The sequence below is a fragment of the Poromitra crassiceps genome (genome assembly GCF_964638095.1).
Source record: "Poromitra crassiceps genome assembly, chromosome: 6".
Classification (NCBI taxonomy): Eukaryota; Metazoa; Chordata; class Actinopteri; order Beryciformes; family Melamphaidae; genus Poromitra; species Poromitra crassiceps.
The window spans coordinates 61314733-61336032 of NC_139627.1; the positions used below are offsets into that span (position 1 = coordinate 61314733).

The 21300-nt window shown below is 47.7% G+C and overlaps 1 protein-coding gene and 1 pseudogene across 2 annotated transcripts in view; one reads left to right on the forward strand and one right to left on the reverse strand.

Moving 5' to 3' along the window:
* The window catches only part of LOC310778007 (ATP-binding cassette sub-family B member 6-like), a gene marked incomplete at both ends in the record, with an annotated part of 103804 nt that overhangs the window by 54792 nt on the left and 27712 nt on the right, over positions 1-21300 (forward strand). Inside the window, 2 exons of the mRNA XM_083638327.1 lie at positions 19985-20159; positions 20701-20813. Coding sequence (XP_083494453.1) covers positions 19985-20159; positions 20701-20813 — 288 coding nt within the window. The remainder of the gene's footprint in view (positions 1-19984; positions 20160-20700; positions 20814-21300) is intronic.
* Positions 12304-18119, reverse strand: LOC310778765 (transcription initiation factor TFIID subunit 1 pseudogene; annotated as a pseudogene). The gene has a single exon. The product of its transcript is annotated as a transcription initiation factor TFIID subunit 1 pseudogene (transcript).

The following is a 21300-nucleotide window of genomic DNA, read 5'->3' on the forward strand; positions in this document are numbered from 1 at the left end:
CAAGTGACACAAATCAGACTTGGAGCGTCCAGACTCATAAAACCAATCTGGATAGAATCATAGGTCACTAAAGTTCACAAATCGGATTTGGCCTCTAGTCTGAACATGGCCTTTGAGTCCACAGTTTTTGTTGATGTGAAGAATAATGTTCAGGAAGAGGGATGTTCTTGCTACCAAGCTGCTTCACTCTCAGCATGCATTATATAAAATGCCTACCAAAATCAAATCCAGTCAAGAACATAAAGTCTGCCTGGCAAATGTCATTTTAAAATGGAAAGCATGTTGGAACCCTGCCAATCATCTCACATATTCAGATTTTTGTGTCTTTATCCATACAGAGATATGACCAATATAGTTATCAGGGACAAGATGTCCACCTGCATAAATATTGAACACCATACACAACCTTCAAATCATCACGGCATCAGGCGCAGCAATGCCTTTAAAAACATACATTGCGTCGCTTTTATTTTGAATGCTAAACGTTGAATGCCAAAATTCCTATATATTCACTAGCGTTCAGGACCGGAACTCATATATTTGCTGGTACAGCAACACAACGGGGTTCTGGGTTCCCAGATTGAGAGGTGAGTGTTTGGTGTTGAGTCACTTTAACAGAGAGGTGAGTGTTTGGTGTTGAGTCACTTTAGTAGAGAGGTGAGTGTTTGGTGTTGAGTCACTTTAGCAGAGAGGTGAGTGTTTGGTGTTGAGTCACTATAGCAGAGAGGTGAGTGTTTGGTGTTGAGTCACTTTAGTAGAGAGGTGAGTGTTTGGTGTTGAGTCACTTTAGCAGAGAGGTGAGTGTTTGGTGTTGAGTCACTTTAGCAGAGAGGTGAGTGTTTGGTGTTGAGTCACTTTAGTAGAGAGGTGAGTGTTTGGTGTTGAGTCACTTTAGCAGAGAGGTGAGTGTTTGGTGTTGAGTCACTTTAGCAGAGAGGTGAGTGTTTGGTGTTGAGTCACTATAGCAGAGAGATGTGTGTTTGGTGTTGAGTCACTTTAGTAGAGAGGTGAGTGTTTGGTGATGAGTCACTTTAACAGAGAGGTGAGTGTTTGGTGTTGAGTCACTTTAACAGAGAGGTGAGTGTTTTTGTGTTGAGTCACTTTAGCAGAGAGGTGAGTGTTTGGTGTTGAGTCACTTTAGCAGAGAGGTGAGTGTTTGGTGTTGAGTCACTTTAGCAGAGAGGTGAGTGTTTGGTGTTGAGTCACTTTAGTAGAGAGGTGAGTGTTTGGTGTTGAGTCACTTTAGTAGAGAGGTGTGTGTTTGGTGTTGAGTCACTTTAGTAGAGAGGTGAGTGTTTGGTGTTGAGTCACTTTAGCAGAGAGGTGAGTGTTTGGTGTTGAGTCACTTTAGTAGAGAGGTGAGTGTTTGGTGATGAGTCACTTTAACAGAGAGGTGAGTGTTTGGTGTTGAGTCACTTTAGTAGAGAGGTGAGTGTTTGGTGATGAGTCACTTTAACAGAGAGGTGAGTGTTTGGTGTTGAGTCACTTTAACAGAGAGGTGAGTGTTTGGTGATGAGTCACTTTAACAGATAGGTGAGTGTTTGGTGTTGAGTCACTTTATCAGAGAGGTGAGTGTTTGGTGTTGAGTCACTTTATCAGAGAGGTGAGTGTTTGGTGTTGAGTTCAAGTCAGAAACTCTTACTTTACTCACAGAGAGGAAAGCTGGAGTCCATCTGCTCCACATCCGGCCTGTTGTCACAGTAAAGTGTCACCATCAACCGAGGTGTTATGAGGACTGTCGGCATTGTGTTTTACACACTGAAACACTATTTTCTTAAAGCTGCATTCAGTGATGTTTTTGTGTTCAAATAAGTGACTAACCGCCAACCCCCCACTGTCCTCTATCTCTCTCCTGTAGTCCTGCAGGCAGGGCGGACGTATCTCCTGTCCTCTATCTCTCTCCTGTAGTCCTGCAGGCAGGGCGGACGTATCTCCTGTCCTCTATCTCTCTCCTGTAGTCCTGCAGGCAGGGTGGACGTATCTCCTGTCCTCTATCTCTCTCCTGTAGTCCTGCAGGCAGGGCGGACGTATCTCCTGTCCTCTATCTCTCTCCTGTAGTCCTGCAGGCAGGGCGGACGTATCTCCTGTCCTCTATCTCTCTCCTGTAGTCCTGCAGGCAGGGTGGACGTATCTCCTGTCCTCTATCTCTCTCCTGTAGTCCTGCAGGCTGGGCGGACGTATCTCCTGTCCTCTATCTCTCTCCTGTAGTCCTGCAGGCTGGGCGGACGTATCTCCGCAAGCATAAGTCGTAGAGACTCATGGTTGGCGGCGTTGGATTCGGGGTGAAAAATACATATAATTCTTTGTATGTGATCTGAGCTTCCGTTTCCCAGAAAATTCCAACTTTTCTCTGATTGGATAACATTTGTGATGGTTGTGTCTCTGGCAGTGTGGAGCAGTAGGAACCATGCTTATGAATGAACCTCCTTAGATCCTTTCAAGTAAACAAGTCTCTTTCTACCTCTCTCTCACACACACACACACTCACGCACACACACACACTCACGCACACACACACTCGCACGCACGCACACACACACACTTGCGCGTGCGCACACACACATTCACGCGTGCACGCACAGACACACACACACACACTCGCGCACACACAGACACACACTCACACACTCGCGCACACACAGACACACACTCACACACGCACGCACACACACACTCGCACGCACACACACTCGCACGCATACACACACTCACGCACACATAGACACACACTCACACACTCGCACGCACACACACACACGTGCACGCACACACATACACACACACACACACACACACATGCACCATAGATTTGCATAAATGTTACACCATACATTTACATAAATGTTGCATGGCTTAATTCATCCTATACTATATAATGCATGCTGCCCTGGGTCACAGACAAGATCGCATTCAACTGATTTCTCTCTGTGTGTCTGTCTCTCTCTCTCCTGCCTTCCTATGTGTCTCTCTCTCCCCTGTCTGTCTCTCTCTCTCCTGCCTTCCTATGTGTCTCTCTCCCCTGTCTGTCTCTCTCTCTCCTGCCTTCCTATGTGTCTCTCTCTCCCCTGTCTGTCTCTCTCTCTCCTGCCTTCCTATGTGTCTCTCTCTCCCCTGTCTGTCTCTCTCTCTTGCCTGCATATGTCTCTCTCTCCTGCCTGCGTATGTGTCTCTCTCTCCCCTGCCTGTGTATAGGCGCTTTCACACCGGCCTTGAAAGCCAAAAAATGCACGGAAAATAGGATCCGCGCCTCCGATGTGAAAGTCGTGAACGCGCGTTGGTGGATAATTGTTGTACGCCTTTTGTCCCGCAACTAGACCTTGTCACAGCGCCGGATTACCAGATAACCCGCCTCCACTTGAAAGCGTCGGAGCAGCAAGCCGGAACGGTGCGAATGCTCAGCTCATTCATAAAAAAATTACAGGGGAAATCACCTCATGCAGCAAGAAAGTGCACGAGTGAAAGTAAAAAAAAGTAGCCTATACAATCATGACTGCAGGGATGCCAGGAGGAATGCTCCGTGCCTGTAAGTAGGTTAGGCTTTATGCTCAAACGATGTTGACATTAGTAGGTAAAATTAACGGAAATAATAATATGCTTCAGAGGACTATAGCTGTCTGTGGCGAGTTGGTCTGAGGATATTCCCTCTCGAAACCAGCTCTGTGCATTCCCTTACAAAAACTACTAACGTTATAGTAGTCTATAGGCTACTATTCCCCCGACGAACGTTATGCAGACTGCAGCTGTTTGATATGCTGGCGTCGTCTTTCAGAACGGCCCCTAATTAGGCTACTTGATGGGAATAATTTGCTTTACAAAAAACTGGAACCAAAAGATAAGAATTAGCCTTGTAGCCTAATAGGCTACATGATGGTGTGTCTGTGATGCATAAAGTCGATCATATGAATATTGAAAGCCTTGTTACCATGCATGTGGACAACACTTTCGTGTTTTATCTGATCCTTAATGAGCGCAGCTTTATCAGCTTATCCTTAACTACTGCACCTCGTTCAGGCGCGTTGGCTGGCATAGCCTACATCAGCGATGTTTGGTTGTTGAATGAATTTGTTCATCATACAGTAGCCTAGGCTACACTAACCTGTGAAAATATTCATTTGGGCGAGGAGCTGAGTGAAAATGCCTCCGCTCGCATTTCAACCCGGGAGCGGTGGATGTCACTTGAAAGCACACCGCGGGACGGGAATGTGGCGGTCCTGCTGGCCTGTGTGTGAAAGCAATTTCTGTGGCGAGGCTGCCGGCTTTGCGGGCTTTCTGAACTGCAATTTTGCGCGATCTGTGTGTGAAAGAGCCTTATGTCTCTCTCTCCCCTGCCTGCGTATGTCTCTCTCTCCCCTGCCTGCGTATGTGTCTCTCTCTCTCCTGCCTGCGTATGTGTCTCTCTCTCCCCTGTCTGTCTCTCTCTCTTGCCTGCATATGTCTCTCTCTCCTGCCTGCGTATGTCTCTCTCTCCCCTGCCTGCATGTCTGTCTGTCTCTCTCTCCCCTGCCGTCTCTCTCTCTGTGTCTCTCTGTGTGTGTCTCTCTGTCTCTCTCTTAAGCTCAGTTCCACCGTTCTCTCTCCTGTCTCTACCTTCTCTCTCATACACTCATTTATTCACTTGTGTGTTTATTCCCTGTGTAACTGTTCATCATTCACATTTGGCATCTTGTATTATTGGCATATTGGTTTGGATTTGTATGCACACACTTTAGACAGCTTGTTTGATGGCTGGTCAGAGTGTGTGATGCAGGAGCATAGAGACATCACACACACTGTGATGCAGGAGCATAGAGACATCACACACTCTGTGATGCAGGAGCATAGAGACATCACACACACTGTGATGCAGGAGCATAGAGACATCACACACACTGTGATGCAGGAGCATAGAGACATCACACACACTGTGATGCAGGAGCATAGAGACATCACACACTGTGATGCAGGAGCATAGAGACATCACACTCTGTGATGCAGGAGCACAGAGACATCACACACACAGTGATGCAGGAGCATAGAGACATCACACACTGTGATGCAGGAGCATAGAGACATCACACACACTGTGATGCAGGAGCATAGAGACATCACACACACTGTGATGTAGGAGCATAGAGACATCACACACACTGTGATGCAGGAGCATAGAGACATCACACACTGTGATGCAGGAGCATAGAGACATCACACACACTGTGATGCAGGAGCATAGAGACATCACACACACTGTGATGCAGGAGCATAGAGACATCACGCACACTGTGATGCAGGAGCATAGAGACATCACACACACTGTGATGCAGGAGCATAGAGACATCACACACTGTGATGCAGGAGCATAGAGACATCACACACTCTGTGATGCAGGAGCATAGAGACATCACACACTCTGTGATGCAGGAGCATAGAGACATCACACACACACTGTGATGCAGGAGCATAGAGACATCACACACTCTGTGATGCAGGAGCATAGAGACATCACACACTCTGTGATGCAGGAGCATAGAGACATCACACACTCTGTGATGCAGGAGCATAGAGACATCACACACTGTGATGCAGGAGCATAGAGACATCACACACTCTGTGATGCAGGAGCATAGAGACATCACACACTCTGTGATGCAGGAGCATAGAAACATCACACACTGTGATGCAGGAGCATAGAGCCTCATACACACTGTGATGCAGGAGCATAGAGACATCACACGCTCTGTGATGCAGGAGCATAGAGACACACACACACTGTGATGCAGGAGCATAGAGACATCACATACACTGTGATGCAGGAGCATAGAGACATCACACACTGTGATGCAGGAGCATAGAGACATCACCCTCTGTGATGCAGGAGCATAGAGACATCACACACACTGTGATGCAAGAGCATAGAGACATCACACACTGTGATGCAGGAGCATAGAGACATCACACACTGTGATGCAGGAGCATAGAGACATCACATACACTGTGATGCAGGAGCATAGAGACATCACACACTCTGTGATGCAGGAGCATAGAGACATCACGCACTGTGATGCAGGAGCATAGAGACATCACACACACTGTGATGCAGGAGCATAGAGACATCACACACTCTGTGATGCAGGAGCATAGAGACATCACACTCTGTGATGCAGGAGCATAGAGACATCACACACACTGTGATGCAAGAGCATAGAGACATCACACACTGTGATGCAGGAGCATAGAGACATCACACACTGTGATGCAGGAGCATAGAGACATCACATACACTGTGATGCAGGAGCATAGAGACATCACACACTCTGTGATGCAGGAGCATAGAGACATCACACACTGTGATGCAGGAGCATAGAGACATCACACACACTGTGATGCAGGAGCATATAGACATCACACACTCTGTGATGCAGGAGCATAGAGACATCACACACTCTGTGATGCAGGAGCATCGAGACATCACACACACTGTGATGCAGGAGCATAGAGACATCACACACTCTGTGATGCAGGAGCATAGAGACATCACACACTCTGTGATGCAGGAGCATAGAGACATCACACACTCTGTGATGCAGGAGCATAGAGACATCACACACTGTGATGCAGGAGCATAGAGACATCACACACTGTGATGCAGGAGCATAGAGACATCACACACACTGTGATGCAGGAGCATAGAGACATCACACACTGTGATGCAGGAGCATAGAGACATCACACACTCTGTGATGCAGGAGCATAGAGACATCACACACTGTGATGCTGGAGCATAGAGACATCACACACTCTGTGATGCAGGAGCATAGAGACATCACACACTGTGATGCAGGAGCATAGAGACATCACACACTCTGTGATGCAGGAGCATAGAGACATCACACACTCTGTGATGCAGGAGCATAGAGACATCACACACTGTGATGCAGGATCATAGAGACATCACACTCTGTGATGCAGGAGCATAGAGACATCACACACTCTGTGATGCAGGAGCATAGAGACATCACACACTGTAATGCAGGAGCATAGAGACATCACACACACTGTGATGCAGGAGCATAGAGACATCACACACTCTGTGATGCAGGAGCATAGAGACATCACACACACTGTGATGCAGGAGCATAGAGACATCACACACTGTGATGCAGGAGCATAGAGACATCACACACTGTGATGCAGGAGCATAGAGACATCACACACTCTGTGATGCAGGAGCATAGAGACATCACACACTGTGATGCAGGAGCATAGAGACATCACACACTGTGATGCAGGAGCATAGAGACATCACACACACTGTTATGCAGGAGCATAGAGACATCACACACACTGTGATGCAGGAACATAGAGACATCACACACTCTGTGATGCAGGAGCATAGAGACATCACACACTCTGTGATGCAGGAGCATAGAGACATCACACACTGTGATGCAGGAGCATAGAGACATCACACACTCTGTGATGCAGGAGCATAGAGACATCACACTCTGTGATGCAGGAGCATAGAGACATCACACACACTGTGATGCAGGATCATAGAGACATCACACACACTGTGATGCAGGAGCATAGAGACATCACACACACTGTGATGCAGGAGCATAGAGACATCACACACTGTGATGCAGGAGCATAGAGACATCACACACTGTGATGCAGGAGCATAGAGACATCACACTCTGTGATGCAGGAGCATAGAGACATCACACACACTGTGATGCAGGAGCATAGAGACATCACACACACTGTGATGCAGGAGCATAGAGACATCACACACTCTGTGATGCAGGAGCATAGAGACATCACACTCTGTGATGCAGGAGCATAGAGACATCACACACACTGTGATGCAGGAGCATAGAGACATCACATACTGTGATGCAGGAGCATAGAGACATCACACTCTCTGGAAACCATCATTAACCATCATTTATGATTTATGTATGTATGTATCATGATGTTGGACATTGCTTACGTATGAACTGTACTGAAAACAAATTCCACCAGCCTGGCTGTGTGGTCATTAAAGAATCTAATCTAATCTAATCTAATTTCATTCAGACCACAGGAATGAGGATGCTCTGTGTGTGTGTGTGTGTGTGTGTGTGTGTGTGTGTGTGTGTGTGTGTGTGTGTGTGTGTGTTGGCCTTATAAATCTGTAGGTATGCTCACTGTAATTGTGTGTTTTAATCCATATGACTCAGTTGGAGTGTTGACAGTGTAACTGTCAGTGGCCTGTCATCACAGCCTTCTCTCCAGGCTCCAGCTCATCCTCTGTTCAACTGAAAATGATCAGTCTCTCTCTGGAGAGGAGGTTTCTGCTTCCTGACTTCTCTCTGGAGAGGAGGTTTCTGCCTCCTGACTTCTCTCTGGAGAGGAGGTTTCTGCTTCCTGACTTCTCTCTGGAGAGGAGGTTTCTGCCTCCTGACTTCTCTCTGGAGAGGAGGTTTCTGCCTCCTGACTTCTCCCTGGAGAGGAGGTTTCTGCTTCCTGACTTCTCTCTGGAGAGGAGGTTTCTGCCTCCTGACTTCTCTCTGGAGAGGAGGTTTCTGCCTCCTGACTTCTCTCTGGAGAGGAGGTTTCTGCTTCCTGACTTCTCTCTGAAGAGGAGGTTTCTGGTTCCTGACTTCTCTCTGGAGAGGAGGTTTCTGCGACTTCTCTCTGGAGAGGAGGTTTCTGCCTCCTGACTTCTCTCTGGAGAGGAGGTTTCTGCGACTTCTCTCTGGAGAGGAGGTTTCTGCTTTCTGACTTCTCTCTGGAGAGGAGGTTTCTGCTTCCTGACTTCTCTCTGGAGAGGAGGTTTCTGCCTCCTGACTTCTCTCTGGAGAGGAGGTTTCTGCCTCCTGACTTCTCTCTGGAGAGGAGGTTTCTGCCTCCTGACTTCTCTCTGGAGAGGAGGTTTCTGCTTCCTGACTTCTCTCTGGAGAGGAGGTTTCTGCTTCCTGACTTCTCTCTGGAGAGGAGGTTTCTGCCTCCTGACTTCTCTCTGGAGAGGAGGTTTCTGCCTCCTGACTTCTCTCTCTGGAGAGGAGGTTTCTGCTTCCTGACTTCTCTCTGGAGAGGAGGTTTCTGCCTCCTGACTTCTCTCTGGAGAGGAGGTTTCTGCCTCCTGACTTCTCTCTGGAGAGGAGGTTTCTGCCTCCTGACTTCTCTCTGGAGAGGAGGTTTCTGCCTCCTGACTACTTCCCAGGAATCTGAATGTGATTCCAGATGACCCAATGTCATGCGAGGCTCAAATCATGCAGCGACCACACAACCCACACCTGACAACACTCCCTATTTCTAACTGTTTCTCCCGCTGTGACCCCATCAGGGATGTGTTAGGCCTGTTCAGTAATATGCTACCGGGCCCAGGCCCAGGCCCAGACCCCTGGGACCAGGCCCAGGCCCAGGCTCAGGCCCAGGCCCAGACCCCTGGGACCAGGCCCAGGCCCAGGCCCAGGCCCAGGTCCCTGGGACCAAATGATCCACTACGGCCCCAAAATGTTCCAGAAGTTTATGGACAATGATTGTGCTTTTAGCGTTAATTGAGTGTACCTGCGCTGTAAATCCTGTGATATTGAGACATGGTCCAAAATTAGCACCAGCCGGCAACCAAATCCTAAAATATTCAAGTGGCTGGTAGACACAAAAAAACAAAAAACAATGGAGTGGCTGGTAAATGTGAAAATTCACTAGCCATTTGGCTGGTGGCCAAAAAAAAGTTAATTTTGGAGCCTATATTGAGATACAGGTGAATTAATTTCTTGTTGTGCTGTTGTCTTTGAGTGTTCAGGTGGCTCTGCTTTCAATCCTGTTGAGATGCAGGTGAATGTATGTCTTTTTTTTAGACAATACTTTTTATTTTTATTTTCCAAAATATAAGACATACACAACCATATAACAAATTTTCACAATACAAGACAAACTAGAAACAAATAAAAAACAAAAACAAAAATACATATAAATACATTAGGAGATATAGTGAGGTATAGTATCATCTTCATAGTGCTAGAGTGGAGCGAGTAGAGAGATCATTCAAATCATAGTCATTCAATCAAATGAAATGGAAGGTCATCCATATAGTTAAGAAAGGGCTGCCAGATCTTATAGAAAAGATTGATCTTATTCCTTAATGAGTAGGTGATCTTTTCCAAAGGTAAGCAACTTTTCACTTCTGAGAGCCACATTCCAATTGGCACTGGGAGATCTGACTTCCATTTCATTGCAATACATTTTTTGGCAATGACCAGGAGGATTTCTGTAAGCTTGATAGAATGACTATGTGTAAGGTTAGAGTTTGAGAAATTGCCCAAAAGGCATATCTCAGGATCTGTTAAAAAAGTTACATTATGAATTGTTGATATGACATCACAGACCCCCTGCCAAAAACCTTGTAACTTAATACAATGCCAGGTGGAATGAAGAAAAGTGCCCTCTTCTAGACCACATCTAAAACAGAGGGGTGAGAGATTAGAGTTGAACCCATGTAGTTTAGATGGAGTAAAGTAAATCTGGTGTAAGAAATTGAACTGGATGAGTCTATATCTCGAATTTAAAGTACATGTGACTCCTTCACTACATAGGTCTTCCCATAACTCTGGGTCAATCTCTATATCTAAATCTCTCTCCCATCTGTTCCTGGCTCTTTCAGGTTCAGAGATAACCAGAAAAGGCAACAACATATTATAGACCTCAGAGATGGTTCCCATCATTCTTTGATCACAATGAAAGAGAGTTTCCATGGGTGACATATCTGGTAGTTTCCAGATGAATGTCTTGTTATTATTCCGGACGTGTGTGCGCGGTGAGGGGGGGGGGGGGGGGGGGGGGGTTCTGTGTCCAGGCCATGACGTCATGTCATGACCCGCCTATCTATGTTCCTGATTGCTAATTTCTCTCGTTAATCTAGCGATTTCATAAGGCATTTCTATGTGCATGTTTAGCACCAATCATCCGTTGTGAGCGCACTCCCGCGAGTGCGGATTATTACCACCCGAGCCCCTAGTGGCCAAGTACAAGATCTGCATCGCTGGCAGAGCAGCTGTAGTTTAGCAGCTCCCAGCTCATTATCCAGATCATGCCGTGAGTGGGCAGGTGGTTAAATGGCACTTTACAAACCATTCATGTCCCCGTGCTATTTAATCATTTCATGAATGAACGTAGTTACATGGCTGGATTATTTGAGCCAAATTGGTGAGTAAACAAGTACAAGTTGAATCGTGTCTTTTCCCCCATCTGCCAGTTTGAAAATGCAACAAGAATAGCCTCCTACTGCATTTGGCTATTGGGTGATAAGTGCCCGCTATTAACGTTCACATATTAATTAATCGTTCGCGCAATCACACATATCAATGAATTAAACGAGCAAACTTACGGTTTCCTCAAGTGCTACAGTACAAACGGCTTGAATGGTTTATTTTCCTCCCGACCTGTCTGTCTGTCTGTCTGTCTGTCTGTCTGTCTGTCTGTCTGTCTGTCTGCCTGTCTGTCTGTCTGTCTGTCTGTCTGTCTGTCTGTCTGCCTGCCTGCCTGTCTGTCTGTCTGTCTGTCTGTCTGTCTTGTATGTGAAAATGCAAGAGGTGTTGCATTATATATTCGAGACATATAGCCTAACTTCTGTGGGGAGAAATACATTGAAAACTAGTCAGATCTGACTTGAATGCAAAATCATCAATCATTTAACGTTAGTGCGACCACTATTTTGAGAGGCGGCTTTTGGGCGATGTAATGCAAGCGCTCACTTTTTGGCACATTGTCACCCCACGTTATCGCCTGAATGCGTCAGAATGCATCAGAAACTTCACAGTGAGACAGTGAGACAGCTCAGAAAGTCTCTAGAAGTCGCTAGATGACATCACACACTAATTTGCATTATAAAAAAGAAAGGCCGTTGTAATCATTGACTGTATCATTGTAATATTAAGTGCTGACTAGAAGCAGCTTCACCGTTCTGATGATGTCATAGTAAACACACAATTCATCAACTGAGCATGGAAACGCCCTTGACTGATGTCATGTCCCACAATCATCAAGTTGGCCAGTGTAATCAGTGGTGTCACTTCCCAATTGTGATGTCATCAGTGATTTATGATAGGTTGATGATGTCTGCACCGCGCTTACGACTCACCTGGGTATGCTTTTTTATTTTAAGCTTTCAAAAGCCCCATGTTTCAAGTAGCCAAGTAGTACCACTTCAATTTCAGGGTCCTGACAAACAATATTTCAACATGTAAATGCAAAATATAACAGCATAATAAACAAAGCAAGGGCAATGTACAATTAATATAACTTACTGTTGCATTTTGACACTGGGACAATAAAAATACATCATTGATTGACTTTCAAGAAAATGTTCAAGGATTTGGAGAGAATGTGACTAGTTGCCAATGTCCAGTCCATGTCGCTGTCTTCCCCAATGGATCTGAACTCTCCACTCTCCTTGTCTTCGCTGAGATGCACCTCGGACAAGACGGCCAGACCTCTCCTCCTATCTTCCTCTTCTTCATCCTCCTCACTGATGCCGTCCGTACTCCTCTCTGTTGCCCATGCTAAAGGGCTGCAGGTGACTCTGGCTCTCCATCTCCTCGTAACTGCCATAACTGACATTGCTGTCTTCTTCCATGTGAGGCATGTCAGGCATGTTCCCATCATATGACATGATGCTCTTGTCCTGTTCCATGCCCATGTGGGCCGTCTCTTGATCTCTGCGCGGAGGCGGAGCTCACCTCTCTGTCCGAGTCGCTGCTGCTCTCTGACAGGTGGATGGATGAGAAAGGGTTGTGGTCCTCCTCTTCGCTGGTGTCCTCTGCGTCAGACATGAGCAGGTCCTGGTACAGCACACTGGCCTGGGCCAGGCGGCGGGAGCCTTCATCCTCTCCCTCCTCTTTCTCCTGGTCGTGCAGCTGCAGCTCATCTTCGTCCTCCAGATCACCCTTCTCATCCTCTGTAGGAGCTGGAGTCTTGGGTTTGCCATCATCTTCCTCTTCAAAGCCTTCAATGTCAACATCAGACTCTTCCTCATCAAGTCTTCTGCTGTGGCGACCCTGGGGTGTGTATGGTCCCAGGGTCATGATGCCCAGACTCTCCAGGTCAGCTGCATCCAGAGCAGCCTCTTTAGTGGTGGAGATGCCCTTCTCCAATCGGGTCATGTGCTCATCATACTCTGCCAGGGTCCATTTGCACACATTGACAATAACCAGGGCGGTGTAAGTGTAAGGGCTGTCCAGTCCGTTGTACTTGATACAGTTGGTGTGAATGAGACTGACATCTGACAGGAACACACCACGGTTCTGGTACTTGTGTTTGGAGATGTTCTTGCGGATTTTCTCCAGATCCATGGGGCTAACGATCACCTTGTAATAATCTGGCACAAACTTACTATCGACAGGATGGTGGAACGGTGACGAATCGGGAACCACCATCATTTTCTGCGTCACGATGTTATCCAGGAGGAGTGAGAAGGCAACCTGATCGTCGTCATCCAACAAGGGGTTGAGGGTTTTCTCCAGCTGCACCAGCAGTTCCTCCTTCTCTTTTAGTTTAGCATCGCACAAGTCCAGCATGGACTGTGCTACCTGGGTTATCGGATGCTTTGCTCCGTTGTATGTGGTGCTGTTTTTGACGATGACCTCCACACATTCACGGAACTCCTCCCGAGATGGGTACATCCGCTTGCGTACATTCTCCCTCAGCGTCTGCAGGTCCATGGGCCGAGTGATGATCTTATAGTAGTCCTTCACCACCTTGGCATTGACTGGTGTGTGGAATGGGTACGTATTGGGGTGATCCCACATGTGATTTATGATGCTCTCCAGGACAGAAGACAGGGTCACCATGGGGTCAGTGCGTCTGCGGTGGATGGACTTGTGTGGCCTATTGAGGGAGTGCACAGCACTGCCTACGCGCCTCTTCTTCTTTGGTGGGAGCTGCTGTTTTTGAAACTTGAGCACTAAAGACTTTCTGCGCACCTTATCAGCACTTTCAATGAGCTGCTTGTCCAAGATGATCTTGGTTCCCTCCACCTTGATCAGCTCCTCATTGTCGTTGTGGTTAACTGTATTCTCAAGCTCCACTTCCTGCTCCTCCGTTATGGCGACCGGCAGAGCGTCGGTCTGATAGTACAGCGGGCAGAACTTATTGGTCCTCATGTGTCCAATGGCTCCACATGCTCCACACTTTAGTTTTGCCTTGAGGTCTGGCCCCTCCTTGACCTTCTTCTCTGGCGGGCCCTTGAACTTTTCCTTATTGTTCCACTTCAGCCTCCTCAGCTTCTGAATACGCTGCCGCTTCTTCCTCCTCTTCTCTCCTCTCCTGTGCTGCTCATCGAAGAGGGCAAACTTCTGTATGAACTCGTTGTCCTTGATGGTTCGGATCCTAGTGTAGGCATCGATGACCGAGGCCTTGCGCACCGTCTCACAGCAGACGTACTCCTTCCCGTCCTCGTCTGTGTAGGTGCGGTAGATCTTGAGCCGCCGCCTGGTGTCCGAGGAGTTCAGGCTGGTGACGGATGAGGACGCATTGTCCTTGTGGGAGCTGACGGACAAGGAGCTGGACAAGCCCTTGCGCCGCTCTTTGCATCCCTTGTTGTCGCGGTCGCTCTCCTTGCCCAGCAGCATCCTCTGCAGTTCCTTCCTCTCCTGCTCCTCCCTCTCGCAGAAAAGCTGGGAGCTGGTCTTGTTCTGCAGCATGTTCTCAATGTTCTTTCCCAACTCCTCTAAGTCACTGTCCGCTGAACTGCTGTCTGTGTCTGTGGAGAGCACCTCTGTTGACTCCAACAGCTTGTTCTGCAGGTCAAAGATCCTCTGGCACTCTTCCTTGTAGCGCTCCTGGTGTTCAGCGATAGAGAAACGGGAGCCTCGGGCAAACTTGCTCATGGGTTGCTCACCTGAACGTGCCTGCTCTGTGGACATGGTTCTCACCACATCAATTACCTCCCAACGGGACAGCTTCTTGATCTCTTTCTCTGGAACACCAAACTTGCGCAGCAGATGCTTGGCATTCTTGAGTGAGAGTCTCCTCAGGTCAGCATCTGTCCCGGTCACAGTCTTCTTGGCTGGCTGAGGCTCTCTCTCATCCTTCTGTTGAGTGGGCTTGTTCGGTACTTTGATGTAAGAGAAGCCCTCTCCGCAGCCTGTGGGATCAGCAACACCCGTCACCTCCAACAGACACTTCCCCTTCATGGCAGCGATAAAGGCTCTTGTCGTATTCCAGGGCGCTGTCCAGACCTCGTCGTCAGTCTTCATCTGGAAGTCCTCTTCATTCTCCTCCTCTGGAGCAAAGAAGGATTTGTCACCATATCCAGCATCCTTGAGTCTCTGCTCAGCCACCAGCATGCTGTAGTAGGCGCAGCACTGCTCTGGAGACACCATGGCTCTGATCTCCTCTTCTGTAGGCAACCTGAAGTCAGGCTTCAGCACCCACCAGTTAGAGTCTATCCCTCTTGCATTGTAAAATCCCCCAAAATCTCTTTGCCTGGCCGGTTTCCTGTCTGTACGTTTAAAGTCAGCACAGAGTTTTAGGCGTTTCCGGATGCTGCTCTCTGAGTGCGAGGGAAAAGCTTTCTTTATAGCCTCCATGCGGATTCTGCGGGGCCGATCTTTACTCTTCCAGAACAGCCGGTAAATGAACACCTGTAGGAAGTCTCTGATGTGGGTGTTTGCTCGTTTAGAGTTGGGCCCGGGAACTTCAAACAAGGGGCATTCTTGACCAACCACAAATATGTCGACGAGCTCTCTGATGAAGTAGCCCTGTCGCGTTCGCAGAACCAGGAAGTCTGTCTCTTTCATCTTGTGCAGGTAGATCGGGGCACGGAAAAGGTTGTTCTCAAACACCTGCAGCAGCTGTCCGGGGTGCAGAGAACCTAGGAAAGGTGATGTGTGGCAGTACACGGTCTCTCCATATTTACAGTCTGGTGCTCCAGGATCCTTCCCAGGTTTCCTTTTGTAGTAGTTTTTGATTTTGGTGGCCATGCCAACTTGCATGATGAGAGGGGGGTATTCTTCGCCGTACTCTGCCAGGATCAGATTTCCGTCTTTGCCCGATAGGTCCTGAGCTGTTCGCATGAAGAACATATCTCCTCCACCTGAGGCCTGCTGCTCCTGCTTTCTCATCTTGGCCTTCTTTTTTATATGGTTGAGCAGAGGCTGCGAGGCATGGGGACCAGGCTGAGCCAATGTTCCAAATGAATACTTTTTCAGAGGGGGTCGATGGAACTGGCGCAACTTCATGGGTCCCGTGTGAGTGGGGAAGAAGGGCTGTCGCAGCTCCATGGCTGAGATGGAGTGCTGAATGATGTTGCCACCTAGGGACCATCTCAGGCCCTGCTGTTTGGGATAGTAGTACTCATCGTTGGACAGATTCCAGGGATCCTTCACCTCTGGCTGGGACATGTTCTGCTGGGGCTCGTCTTTTATCACTCCAGTCTTTCCGAGCGGGACCCGTCTCTTCTTCAGTACCAACTCCTTCTTGTTCTCTTTTGATGGGGAGTGGGACGTCCTCTGCTCCTTTTGATCAAACATTTCAAGAAGGATATTCTCATCATTGGGGTCCAGAGTAAGGACAGGTGGGGTGAGCATGTGATCCATTGCCTGGTCATCCCAGATGATGTTGTCCTCCCAGCGTCTGTATACTAGCTCTTCATTGTCGATGGGGAAGATGGAGAACCAGGGAGAGTCATCTTCATCAGAGACTTGATGATCATGGTTGTTTTTGTCCCACTTGGAGCCAGAGATTGAAGAAGCGTTGGGCATGTGTGTGGGTGGCACCAATGAATTACTTCTAGTCAGACCCTGTTGTGCATTATAGGCGTTGGCATTACGGGTCATGCTAGAGGGCAGCCACCCTGCCAGGCTGGCTCGCTGAGTCTTGGTGACCATGTGTTTTACATCCTCCCCATTCCAAATAATATCTTCCTCCCACGGGAGTTGGGTAACCATCAGGAAGAGCTCATGCTCAATGGTTTGTTGGTCCTCACCATCATCATATCCCTCCTTTTGAGCAGTCTCGGGCTTCTCCTGCATCTGAGGCTCCTTGGTTTCCTCTTCTCTCATTTTAAAGCCATAGGTGAAGTTGCTTCCGTCCTCAGCGACTCCTAGCCTGTTGTACCACAGCTGGGCTGGACCGTATCGCCACTCTGCTACCTTGGGTTGAGACTCTGCCTCCTTGTCGCCATCAATGCATGCCTGAGAGAACTTTGATTCCACTGGAGCCATCATGGTTATCTCATCATCAGAGAGACACTGCTCTGAGAGCGGAGGTGGTATGTACTCATGAGTCCATCTAGACTTCTTCTCCTGGCCTTGCTGTGTGGGCTCCCCTTCTGGAGGAAGCATCCCAGGCTGATGTTCCTGATGCTTCCGCTTCTTCTTCCTGCGGGTACTACTCCAAACAGATGGCATGTTCTTTCCAGGGCCGAACAGCCGCAAGAATCTGAGCTCCCTTCCAGGCCTGAACACTGGGAAGAGCTCTGTGACACCCGGCAGCACTTTGTCTTTCTGCATGATGCCGGCCAGAGGGAGGGTGAGGCGGTCCGGGGGGCCTCCAGGCCCAGATCCCGGCCAGGGACGGTTGGGCTCTGACTCATTGTCTGAAGACCTGCTAAAGTCCACATGGTGTGCCATAGCAGATGGGGCGATGATGGAGGGCAGGATGATGCCATTGCCCTCTTCCCCAAAACTTGGGCTCTGAGAAGGTTCATCTTTCTTGCCAGGTGTAGGTAGACTCGGTGATGGGGGAGGAAGCATGAGCTTGGAATCACTATCTTTGCAGTCGGCGTCATAGTCATCCTCATCATCTGTTTTCCTGCTGGGCTGCAGAGTGCCCATGGCCTGACAGTACTTCTTGATCTCATCCTCGGCAACCTCACTGATGTCAGAATAGTCAACCGCATCTTCTGTGCTTTTCACGGAACCTTCTGCAGCTGTGCTAACTGAGTCTCTGTTTTCATCTGGATCGTCATCACTGGCAGTGATGTCTGTGATGAGTGAATCCAGGCCCAGGGAGCCCAAACCAGCCAGGTGCTTCTTGGACCCATTGTCAAGGACACTGTCATCCTCCAGCTGACCATCTTCATTGATGTTTCCGAAGAGGAAGCCAGTCAGAGAGAACGGGCGGTCTTGGTCCTCATCACTGTCAGAGTCTGACATGCTTGACTTCTGTTCAGGTTCAGCACCCCTGGGTTTTATCCACCTTATTATATTTGCTGAAGGCTAAGCAATGTTAGCTGGCAGTTTTAAGTCTGGGCAAAGTTGGCTAGAAGAAGCTAACATCTAAACGTGTGTCACCAGGGTCAGCATTGTTAGCATGTAAGGTTAAAATAGTATCCTTTTATGCAATCTTAATTGACTTGATTAGATAATGTTTTTTTATTTGTGTACTAGCAATAGGGTGTAGACTCTGGAGACAAAGTTCAGTCAGAAACTGAACTTTGGCTCATTTGTGCCTGGCCTCAGCAAGTTTTCTGGCTCTTGAAGCTTGCTTTCTCTCAGCACGAGTTATGACATCACTGATGATGTCACAATGATTTATGACATCACTGATGGTGTCACTGATGATATTAGAATGAAAACGTGACCAAAATCGTGAACAATTGATTTATGACATCGATTGGGCAAAGGAGGTGGGGTCCAGAGGTGAGAGGGATGGGGTTTTACAGAATGTAGGGATGGGGTTTTACAGAATGTAGGGAAACAGTGGATGGATAAATCTAGGAAGAGGCGGTAATGGAACATAAAATATGCCAACTATGATAAACAGAAGATTGATCACATCACTGATGATGTCACTGATGATGTCACAATGAAAGCATGACTAACGGACACCGCAAATTGTGACTAACACTGCGGCACAGAGGGGTAAGACAAAGAGAAGAGGAAGAGACCCAAGAGGTCCAGAACAGTTTGGTCGGGGTGGATTAGAGCCTGAATAACATTTTCCAATCTCACTGATAATATTTTATTGATCATTTTGATGTCTGTGTTGATGAGCAGGGGATCCTTATTAGGTTTGAGCAGAACTGATATAAGTGCTTACTGAATTCATGTGGTGGGATGTTTTGTACATTTCTGTTGTCACCTTAATGAATAGTGGTGATATTGTGTTCCAGAAGTGCTTGTAAAATGTTGTGGGGAAACCATCTTATCCTGGTGCTTTATTGTTTGACATGGCATGAAGTGCTTTGTTGATCCCGCCTCTTCCTCGATTTTCTTGGTCGTTTGAGAAAACACTAACCGCGGAGTGCGCTGACACCCAGAGAGCGCTGAAACGCCAGGTGTGGTGCTGGGAAGAGGAGCGCTCCTAGCTCATCATTACCATTAAGAATGAATTGCAGAAAGGCACTGGCAGCTCAAAATAAAAACTTTCTGTGGACAAGGCCCCTAAAACTGTTCTTCCTGGGAAGAAAGAAGCCTTTTATTTTATTTTGGTTTTCAAATTGGTTTTAAATTCAATTCCAGGAGGCATCCAAATACTCAAAGTCAGCTGTTCAAATCAGTCAAGCAATGCAAACTCTGTATGTATCTCTCTCTCTCTCCCTCTGTCTCTCTCTCTCTCTCTCTGTCTGTCTGTCTCTATCTCTCTGTCTCTCTCACACTCTGTCTCTCTCTGTCTGTCTCTGTCTCCCTCTCTCTCTCTCTCCCTCTGTCTCTCTGTCTGTCTGTCTCTATCCCTCTCTCTGTCTCTCTCTCACACTCTGTCTCTCTGTCTGTCTATCCCTCTCTCTGTCTGTCTCTCTCTCACACTCTGTCTGTCTCTCTCTCACTCTGTCTCTCTCTGTCTGTCTCTATCCCTCACTCTGTCTCTTTCTGTCTGTCTCTATCCCTCTCTCTCTGTCTGTCTCTCTCCCTCTCTCTGTCTGTCTCACTCTGTCTCTCTCCCTCTCTCTGGCTGTCTCTCACTCTGTCTCTCTCCCTCTCTCTGTCTGTCTCTCTCCCTCTCTCTGTCTGTCTCTCTCTCACTCTGTGTCTTTCTCCCTCTCTTTGTCTGTCTCTCTCTCACTCTGTCTCTCTCTCAGGTGCCTCAGTCGTCTCTCAGGTCGTATATCGGCGTGGTTCCTCAGGACACGGTTCTCTTCAACGATACCGTCGGCAACAACATCCGTTACGGCTGCATCACCGCTAGCAACCAGGAGCTGGAGACGGCCGCCATGGCTGCCGACATACACACCAAGATACTGGAGCTGCCTCAGGGTGAGTAAGGATGAGGATAAGGATCAATTTAGAGCAAAATTGTGGGCATGCCCAAGCACATTGGTATTGTCCCCGCTGCGCAAAATGCCCGTGCGCTCGGCGCTAAAGCTTTAAATAGGTGTGGTTATAGCGAGGATTAGGCAGGCCACACTGATTGGTCTGATTAAGAAAAGTAAAGTAAAGTAAAGGTAAAGTCCCACTGATTGTCACACAATGTGTGAAATTTGTTCTCCGCATTTGACCCATCCCCTGGGGGTGAATAATAGTTGATTTCCTCACTGAATAATCTGCTGTTCCACAATTTTAACAGCATAATTTGATGTTCTGGCGTTTGTATTTTAATGAGACATCTTTGCGTAATGACGTGTCCAAGGATTTCCCCTGCACTGCACTGGAGCTGTGCGGAGAATAATGGTGCGCTCAAGCGCAGCGGAGTTTTAGATCTGCTTTTCAGATTTCTAAGCGCAAAGAATTGCGTGCACATCTGGTTTACCATAATGCACACACCCACAGATGATGATGACAATGCTGTTGTGTCCAGGTTATGAGACTGTGGTGGGCGAGCGCGGGCTGAAGCTGAGCGGGGGGGAGAAGCAGAGAGTGGCGATCGCCCGGACCATCCTGAAAGACCCTCGCATCATCCTGCTGGACGAGGTCATTATGTCACTCACATCATTCCCATAAAGCCTTGGGCTTAACTTTCCCCTTTAGCAATCTGAAAAGCATGTGGCTTTGACTGTGAGATATGGTGCTGGCAGGAAGCATCACAACATTGCACGTGGCCTAATTTCAGGAAAAATACATTCAGTATTATTTACATAGACAAAATTAACTATACAAAAAACTACACTACCCAGCATGCTTTTAGCTAGCTGGAATGTTCCATCTCCTGCAAAGGGAACAATAGTGTTCAACAGTGACCGCCCACTTTTTCTCAGCTCCCGTTCCATCAGAGAATCCCCACATTTTCTCCATAGATGTTTTTGAAAAATCCTTATATAAAGTTTTAAGCCTGGAACCTGAATCATAAGTGACCATAAAACATTTTTCACTTGGAGCAAAAACAAAGGTAACCCTTTATTTTTGGTAATAAAAAACACTTTGTGCACATTTATTTCGTCCCAAATCTTATGGAATAGGC